General features: G+C 35.2%; 1 protein-coding gene across 1 annotated transcript; it reads left to right on the plus strand.

The window, feature by feature from the left end:
- The first annotated feature begins 2,083 nt into the window (after nt 1-2,083).
- LOC111397092 (AP2-like ethylene-responsive transcription factor At1g16060) lies at nt 2,084-4,594 on the plus strand. Its single transcript, XM_023023825.1, has 7 exons — nt 2,084-2,439; nt 2,576-2,584; nt 2,925-3,013; nt 3,379-3,452; nt 3,545-3,595; nt 3,682-3,758; nt 4,039-4,594. Exons 1-7 carry the CDS (start codon nt 2,142-2,144, stop codon nt 4,539-4,541), a joined length of 1,101 nt encoding a protein of 366 aa, XP_022879593.1. The 5' UTR covers nt 2,084-2,141; the 3' UTR covers nt 4,542-4,594.
- Nucleotides 4,595-9,928: the final 5,334 nt, after the last annotated feature.

The raw sequence follows: 9,928 nt of genomic DNA on the forward strand, positions 1-9,928 counted from the left end.
AAAAAAAAAAATTTTATAATTCTTTTAAGTTAAAACTTAAAGGCTGATTTCTTCACTTCGTCTATCCTAAATTCAAAAACAGTCACTTGAAGCTTTGAACAAAAGAAAACTCTTAAAAATTCCAATTTAGTATTTACATCTGAAACTTATATTTTTGTTGGAAACTTTGAAAAAATGTATGAAGTTCATGTAAATCTGTTTTAGATGTTTGGTCAGTATTATTTTTAATTATTAAATGATTTTTTTGCTTGATTAAAAATTTAATTAATATTAAAATAAAATAAAATGTATTTTTATGCTTATGCCTTGCTTAAACTCGTCTACCCCATATCTTGGCCTTCAAGCATCGTCGCTCATTGTGCCTTTTAAAACACTAATTTGGGGACAACAACATAAACACTGCCACCATCTTCTCATAAATATTACCCTAAAGTATATATGATGTTTATAAATCTTTTTCTTTCCTTGTGTATAAAAATTGATACAGGAGAACATGTGAAATAGATTGTTACATAGATTGTGATAAAATTCTGTAGAAAAAAGTTTTGCATGAATAGAATTTCCTTCAAAAAAATTCCCTTCAGGTTCCTTGATTTATAGTGTTAAATATTCTTGTTGAACTCAATCATTTTAATAATTAAAGAACCATTTTGATCCTTGGCATAAAGGAAAGGCAAGGGAGGAAAGAGAATAAAAGAAAGAAAGCTGTATGCCATTTAAAGTGTAAGAAAGTGAGAAAATGAAGTAAAAAATTTTAGCTATCTTAAAACGATCTCACTCAATGATCCAACATATAATCACTAAAAAAATACCCATCTTTCGAGTTTAGCTCACAGTGTTCCAACATAGGCTGCAAGAATCACCCAATTGTTTTCGTGTTGACACCATTGTCAACATTCAATGATACCAACAAACATATTTGGTATGTTGATCTCGACCAGAATAGAATGTTGATTGTTGATCAATACGAGTGTTAAGATGAGTTTAACAGGAAGTTTCAATGGCAAAAGGAATGAGGAATCTTTTTCAATTTCTCAATTTTATTTTTAAGTTTCTTAAAAATGGATTCAAAAAGGAGGGTCGTTTTCAGGTTGGAAGTACGGACTTGGTCACAATTATCACTGAGACATGAGGTACAGGGGTTGAATATCAACCCCAGCTCGATATTTGTAATGGAATGTATGAACTACATATGAAGAAAATAAAAGAATTTTCTTCTTAAATTAAAATATGCCATCTTTCTCACAAGAGTTTGTTCCTGGTTCATCAGAGATGTGATTATGCAAGAGAACTATTTGTAATGAAATTTATCTATCGCACTGTTCATTATCCTGTCTAAAATACGAGACATCGAGTATTTTGAAGATTTTGTCGCACGCTATTGTCCGGAAATTCATTTTCATTCCTTTGAAATATTTTCAATATTTTAAAATGAAGAATATTACATCAATTGATTCCATAGGAGACATCGCCCTTCAAAGCTGCGTGCAGAAAACGTACTCAATTCCAACCTTAACAGCATAAAAACTAACCGACTTTAATAAACTAAAGACAGATGAAGTTAAATGGATGAAGAATCCAAGAAATGTTCGAGTATAAATGCATTTCTATTCTAGTCTTTCTATTGCTCCCCAATGATCACCAGTTCGAGTCTCCTCAGGACCACTGAGGTAAGTACCCGACTGTAAACTTCAGGGCCCCGTGTAATTAGTCGAGGTGCACGTAAACTGGCTCGGACACCCGTGGTCATAAATAAAAAATAATAATAATAATGCACATAAATAAATAAATAAATTTTTATCGTTTCTACGTACGCGTCTTAAATAATTTCACATAATAAAATGAAATGGTCTACATCATAAAGCCGTACCAAAACCATGAAGCATAATTTGGTTCCCAACTCTGGTAGCCAGGCAGGCAACATTTGTCTCAAGTTTACAACTACCCATAGTTTCTATCGCTGGTTCTGTTTTAATTTAAAATAATTTTTTAACAATTAAAGACAAAACATAATAATACCAAAAGAAGCACAAAGGTTATATATACGGTCACATGATATTACATTCTTAGAAGTTCAGAAAAATAGAAAACACACCAAGGAGAACATAAGAAGAAGGAACACACAAAATTTCTTAAAAAATATGGAGATGGGAATGGCAAAAACAGAAGTGAACAATCGAAGGCGTCCCATATGTGCAGTGGGAGGTGATATCCCTGAGGCAGTATGCATAAAGCGTAGACGAAGAAATACAGCTGCTTCGACTGCTACTGCTTGTGCTCTTGAAAAGATACAGGTTGATCCAATATATGCCCCAACAACTGTCAAAAGAAGCTCAAAATTCCGAGGTGTCAGCAAGCATCGATTGACGGGTCGATATGAAGCACACTTGTGGGATAAACTCTCATGGAATGTAACTCAGAAGAAAAAGGGAAAACAAGGTAGAATTTTGCTGTAAAATATAAATCTATGCAAAGTGTTAGATATGTTTTTGCTTTAATACTGGTATATGATACAGAAAATCTTCTGTTTTTGTTCCATGGACTCTTCTTGGATGCAAAATTTAAAAATGGACAGTATATCTTGGTGAGTACAATTTGCCTGCAAAGTCATTCTCCCCCACCCCAACCTACGCACCCATACACAAAAACAACTTTTTCAAGAGTTCTACAAATGAGGTAATTTCATTAACAAACTTCTTCAGGTGCTTATGATGCTTTAATACTGGTATATGATACAGAAAATCTTCTGTTTTTGTTCCATGGACTCTTCTTGGATGCAAAATTTGAAAATGGACAGTATATCTTGGTGAGTACAATTTGCCTGCAAAGTCATTCTCCCCCACCCCAACTTACGCACCCATACACAAAAACAACTTTTTCAAGAGTTCTACAAATGAGGTAATTTCATTAACAAACTTCTTCAGGTGCTTATGATGATGAGGAAGCCGCAGCAAGAGCATATGATTTAGCTGCTCTTAAGTATTGGGGGACATCAACTTTTACCAATTTTCCGGTATGATTTTCAGTTCCAATATGCCTATACCAGACTATGCTCATGCAATATAATATTTTATTGGACAGTGTGGAGCGTAATCATAATATGCTCTTATCTCTCAAGCGCAGCTTGACATAATATTCCTACCATATAAAGATTAATTAGGGGGCATTTTTTAAGGGAAAGAGAGGCCTAAACAAAACTTGTGTTCTTCTCAATTGTAGTGAATACATATAGGGGTGAACTGCACGTAGCAGGGAGCACTAAAATTCATTGCTTGCTTTTCTCCTTTTTCTGATTATTATTGCTCTCAAAAATTGGGATTTGGATTCAATCCATATTGTATAAGTTCCAGGCCTCTTATCAATTTCCCATTTCTGCAGATCTCTGATTATGAGAAAGAACTTGAATTTATGCAGACTGTTACAAAGGAAGAGTACCTAGCCTCACTAAGGAGGTATGATTTCACCATCTTGCTTGATGCATTAAGGATTTTTCATTTGTCACATGGATGGAATAAATTACTAAAACTTTGAATTTCTATTGCAGAAAGAGTAGCGGTTTTTCAAGAGGAGTATCCAAGTACAGAGGAGTTGCTAAGTATATCATCTAGAACCATCCATTTTAAGAATCAAATTTGTTACTGTATTAGATTACTCTAAATATGATTTTGGCCATAAATGCAGACACCATCACAATGGAAGATGGGAAGCAAGGATAGGGAGAGTTTTTGGAAATAAATACCTCTACCTTGGCACTTACAGTAAGTCAACTACCAAATTTTGGAGCCTAATCTACGCTAGTTATACTTTTAAATGCTGGTCGATCTAATACATGTATGTATATTGGGTAGTCCATGTATTAGGTGATTTAGAGGACGAGACCTTTAGGTAATCTTACACTTCTTTTTCAAAAACCTACTTCGACAAGTGGACGTGGCTCTCACATTGAGGGTGAACCACTATAAATTTTTGTTTTGCGTTTCTTATTTTCAATTCTATTATGGCTTAATCATTAAAAAAAGATTACATGCCTGTTTACAGGTACCCAAGAAGAGGCAGCTCGAGCATACGACATTGCAGCAATTGAATACAGAGGGATCAATGCTGTCACAAACTTTGACCTGAGTAACTACATTAGATGGTTGAAACCAGAAACGAACACTTGCGTTCCTGCTCAAGAAACAAAACCAAACACAGAGTCTCGGCCAGTTTTTTCAACTTTCCAGTCACAAACGAAAGCTGCGGGTAGCAATCAAGATATGTTTAGAAGAAAAATCCCGATTACCTCATCCTCGACTCCCACAGCACTTGGCCTACTACTCCAGTCCTCACTATTTAGGGAACTTGTTGAGAAGAATGCACATGTATCAGAAGAAGAAAGTGATGGTGAAAACAAGAAGGATTTGCCCCCGGTGAGTAGTGACGATGAATATGGGGGGATTCTTTATGACTTGCCTGGCGTCCAATTGCAACGAGACCTCCATTTCGACTACGACAGTACGAACATATATGGGAACAACATAAACATGGCCACCATCTGCTAATAAATATTTCCCTGCAGTATATATGATGTTTATAAACCTTTTTCTTTCCATGTNAACAACATAAACATGGCCACCATCTGCTAATAAATATTTCCCTGCAGTATATATGATGTTTATAAACCTTTTTCTTTCCATGTCTACAAAAAATTGATGCAGGAGAAATTGTAGATTGTAATAAAATTATGTATCAAAAGTTTTGCAAAATAGAATTTCCTTTTAAGCAGTATTAAATGTTCTTGTTGAATTGAGTAATTTGAAAAATTATAGAATATTATGAGTTTTTGCACAAAAATAAAATACCAGGAAGGCAAAGGCAAAAGAGAGGAACAATAATAAAAGAAGGAAAGTTGTATCCCATGGAAGAGCAAAGGCGAATTTTTGCAAGAAGGGTACACCGTACAAAAGTGAGAAAATAAAAAAGTAACAAATTTTTAGCGTACTCAAAATGCTCTCACTGAATGATTTCAACATATAACTTAAAAGATTCCATTTTTCCAAAGTAGTGTATTAAAATAGGCTGCAAGAATACCCATTTGTTTTTGTGTTGATCCCATTATCAACATTCAACAATATGGACAAACAAATTTGGTACGCTGATCTCGACCAGAATAGAAAGTTGGTAAAATTGAATGTTAAGACTACAACAAATCATTGTTCAATGCCAAAAAGAAAGAGAAATTATATTTTCCAATTTTCTTTTGAGTTCCTTAAAATTTGATTTGAAGGAGGAGGATCATATTCGGGTTGAAACTGCAGGCTTCGTCCCACTTTCACCTCAGACCTGAGGTGCAGATGGTGACGATCAACCCCAGCTCCATATTTGTAATGAATTACTTCCGTATTAATGAAATATAAGAATTTTATGAAATATACCATCTTTCTCACAATGGGTTGTTCCTGGTGCATTGGAGATAGGATGATGAAAGAGAACTATATGTCATAAATTTATTTGTTTTCCTGTCCAATATCCAATCTAAAATACCAGACTCTTAGTATATTTCTGAAGCTTTTGTTGCACGCTGTTTCCCTGAAATTCATTTTCATTCCTTCGAACAACATTTTCAATATTTTACAATAATTGATCCCATAGAAGACATCGCCCTTAAGAGCTTCTTCTAGGAAACAAGTTCAATTCCAACCTTAACGGCATAAAAACTGACCGACTTTAATAAACTGCAGACAGATGTAATTAAATGGATGAAGTATCCAAGAAATAATGCTCAGGTATGAATGTAGTTCTATGACCTGTCACATAAAAAATATGGGCAAAAACTGGTAGCGACTGGAAAATTCATTTATAAATTGTATCCAAAATAAGAATGTTGAAATGAATATTTAGATATATTGAAATATTAAATGGTGACGTTAAATCCTATACGATTACTTTGTTAAATAGTAAACTTGATTTTTGAACTAAATAATATAGGCTTAAAAATTTTACTTATAGGCCCAAATCAATTAAAAGGCCCAACATGCATAACATTTCTAGAAGCATTATCTACAAAAATGTATATAAATATTTAAGTAAGATATGTGATTTTATAAAGAATATCTAGAGAATTCTAGGAAAATATCTTGATGTGTGGTCTAGGTGTCTCTAGAAAATGTGTGGACTAGAATCTTCTTGTAAACACTAAATAAAAGTATTGTGCCCTCCATTTTGTAACAAGCCAAAAAGTATGTAAAGTTTTGAATTTGAGAAATATAAGTTTCCTTTTTCACTTCCTTCTTCCTATTAGTATTGTCCTCTTAAAAGTCTTAGCCAATCCAAGTTAGTAAACCCATCTTTCATCCAACAAACTGGTATCAGAGCCCCAAGGTTCTTGTGAAAAATGGCAACTGGGATTATTCCTTTTCAACTCCCCCAACTCAACAAGGATAATTATGACAATTAGAGCATAAGGATGAAAGCATTGCTCGGATCGCAAGATGTATGGGAGATCGTAGAGAACGGCTACACGGAGCCACAAGACAAGGTTGCTCTATCCCAAGCATAAAGAGATAGTTTAAAGGATGCAAGGAAGAAGGACAAGAAGGCACTCACCCTCATCTATCAAGCCTTAGATGAAGGCATGTTCGAGAAAGTAGCTTGTGCTACTACAAGTAAGGAAGCATGGGAGATCTTGCAAAACTCTCACAAAAGAGTTGAGAAGGTGAAAAAGGTTCGACTTCAAACTCTTCGAGGTGAGTTTGAAGCTTTACATATGAAAGAATCGGAATCAATTTCTGATTACTTCTCTAGAGTATTACCTATTGTGAATTAATTAAAAAGGAATGGAGAAAAGTTGAACGACACTCGAGTAATTGAGAAGATAGTTAGGTTTTTAGATTCTAAATTTGACTACATAGTTGTAGCTATTGAAGAATCTAAAGATCTAGATAGTATGAGTGTCAATCAACTCATGGGATCTTTACAAGCCCATGAGGAAAGACTAAAGAAGAAGGTGAAAGAAGAGTCATTAGAGCAAGCTCTTCAAACAAATCTCACTTTGAACGAGGGTGAAGGAAGGTTCAATAGTAGAAGAAGACAAAGAGGAAGAGGACGAGGCCAAGATCGAGGAAGAATTGCATTCTACAAGGAGGAAAGAAGACAAAGTTCATTTTCTACCAGAGGTCGCGAAAGAGGAAAATGTACGAGGCAAAATGAAGCACCAAGGTATGACAAATCTCAAATTAAATGTTACAATTGTCAAAAATTTGGTCATTATGTTTCAGAATGTAGAAATATTACGAACCAAGTTGAGGAGAAAGCCAATTACGTTTGTCGGGAAAGTAAAGTAGATTCTGCACTACTGTTGGCTTACAAAGGTGAAGAGAGCAGAGAAAATAATATTTGGTATTTGGATACAGGAGCAAGCAACCATATGTGTGGAAGAAAAAACATGTTTATGGAGCTTGATGAATCAGTAAGCGGCAACATTACTTTTGAAGATGAATCCAAGATCCCAGTGAAAGGAAAAAGTAAAATCTTGATCTGCTTGAAAAATGGTACACATCAATTTATCTCAAATGTCTATTATGTGCCCAATATGAAGAATAACATTTTAAGTTTGGGACAACTCTTAGAGAAGGGCTATGATATTCATTTGAAATATCATAGTCTTTCAATAAGATATCAAAGAGAAAATTTGATTGCCAAAGTCCATATGACAAGAAATAGAATGTTTGCATTAAGCATTCAAAATGATGTCGCTAAATGCTTAAAAGCTTGTTTTAAAGATTCATCTTGGTTTTGGCAATTGAGATTTGGGCATCTTAATTTTGGAGGCTTAAAGTTGTTGAGTAGGAAGAAAATGGTGAAAGGTTTGCCTCCAATAAATCATGCGGATCAATTATGTGAATGATGCTTACTTGGAAAGCATTCGAGGAAAAGTTTTCCAAAAGAAGCTTCTACAAGAGCTAAGAAGCCGCTAGCACTTGTACATTTCGATGTTTGTGGGCCAATCAATCCAAGCTCTCTCGGTAAGAGCAATTACTTTGTTCTTTTTATTGATGATTTCAGTAGAAAGGCTTGGGTCAATTTTCTCAAACAAAAATTGGAAGTTTTTGAAACTTTTAAGAAATTTAAAACTCTTGTTGAAAAAGAAAGCGGATATAGTATAAAAGCTTTGAGATCGGATAGAGGAGGAGAGTTAACCTCCAAAAAGTTTGAGAAATATTGTGAGGAGAATGTAATTCGTCTCCCATTGACGGTTCCATACTCTCCACAATAAAAGGGAGTAGCCGAAAGAAAGAACAGATCCATCCTTAACATAGCCCGCTGCATACTCAAAAGTAAGAGATTGCCTAAAGAACTTTGGTCTGAAAGTCTTAATTGCGCCGTGTATCTGTCGAATCGATCGCCTTCTAGAAGTGTGTGGCATAAGACACCACAAGAAGCATGGAGTGGAAGAAAGCCCAGCATCTCTCACTTACGAGTATTTGGGAGCATTGCATATGCTCATATGCCAGATCGAAAAAGATCCAAGCTAGATGACAAGAGTGAAAGGTATGTTTTTATCGGTTATGACTCTCGCTCTAAAGGCTACAAGTTGTATAATCCAAGCAATGAGAAGATCACCATAAGTAGAGATGTTAAGTTTGATAAAGAAGGAGCTGGGGATTGGGGTGTCCAAGAAGAAGACTATGACTTCTTACCATTCTTTGATGTAGAAGAACAAGAGAATGGAGAACAGCAAGAGATTATCAGTCCACCTCTATCACCTATCCATGGAGATGCTTCTCCATCATCTTCACAAGGAGAAAGTTCAAGCGAAAGGACACCACAGATGAGGAGCCTACAAGAGCTATATGAGGTAACAGAAAATCAAAATGATCTCACACTTTTTTGTTTTTTTGCCGATTGTGAACCAATAGGGTATGAAGAAGCGGCGCAAAATAAAAGATGGAGAGATGCTATGGATGAAAAGATTAAGGCTATAGAGAAAAATGACACGTGGGAGCTAACAACTCTTCCCAAAGGAAAGAGAGCAATTGGAGTTAAGTGGGTGTACAAGGCAAAGAAGAACACTAAATGAGACGTAGAAAGATACAAAGCAAGATTGGTTGTTAAAGGCTACAACTAACGGTCGGGAATTGATTATGAAGAGGTATTTGCTCCTATTGCTTGTTTAGAAATCATAAGATTAATTATCTCTTTTGCAGCGCAAAATAAGTGGAAGATATTCCAAATGGACGTGAAATCGGCATTTCTAAATGGCTATCTCGAAAAAGAAATTTATGTGGAGCAACCAATGGGCTATAAATTAAAAGGGCATGAGGTAAAGTCCTGAAACTAAAAAAGGCTTTATATAGGTTGAAACAGGCTCCAAGGGCATGTAATAGTAGAATTGACAAGTATTTTCTAGAAAATGACTTTACAAAATGCCCTCACGAGTATGCCCTTTATACATAGGTAAATGAGAAAGGAGATATTTTGCTTGTTTTTTTGTATGTAGATGATCTTATATTTACAGGAAATAATCAAAGTATGATCACTGAGTTTAAGAAGGTCATAGCTCAAGAATTTGAGATGACGGATATCGGCCTCATGGCCTACTATCTTGGGATAGAGGTAAAACAAATGGAGGACTGCATTTTCATCTCACAAGAAGGATATGCGAAAGAAATTCTAAAAAAATTCAATATGGAGGACTGTAAGCCTGTATGCACCCCCGTCGAATGTGGAATCAAGTTGTCGAATAATGATGAAGGTGAAAAAGTAAATCCAACACTTTTTAAGAGTCTTGTTGGAAGTCTAAGATACTCGATGTGCACAAGACCAGATATCCTTTTTGGAGTTGGGCTCATCAGTCGCTCTATGGAGACACCTACCATGACCCATATGAAAACTGCAAAGAGAATTATTCGCTACATCAAAGGTATGCTTGATTATGGCTTAGTCTATT

This window comes from Olea europaea, chromosome 7, assembly GCF_002742605.1.
Source record: "Olea europaea var. sylvestris chromosome 7, O_europaea_v1, whole genome shotgun sequence".
In the NCBI taxonomy this organism is placed as follows: Eukaryota; Viridiplantae; Streptophyta; class Magnoliopsida; order Lamiales; family Oleaceae; genus Olea; species Olea europaea.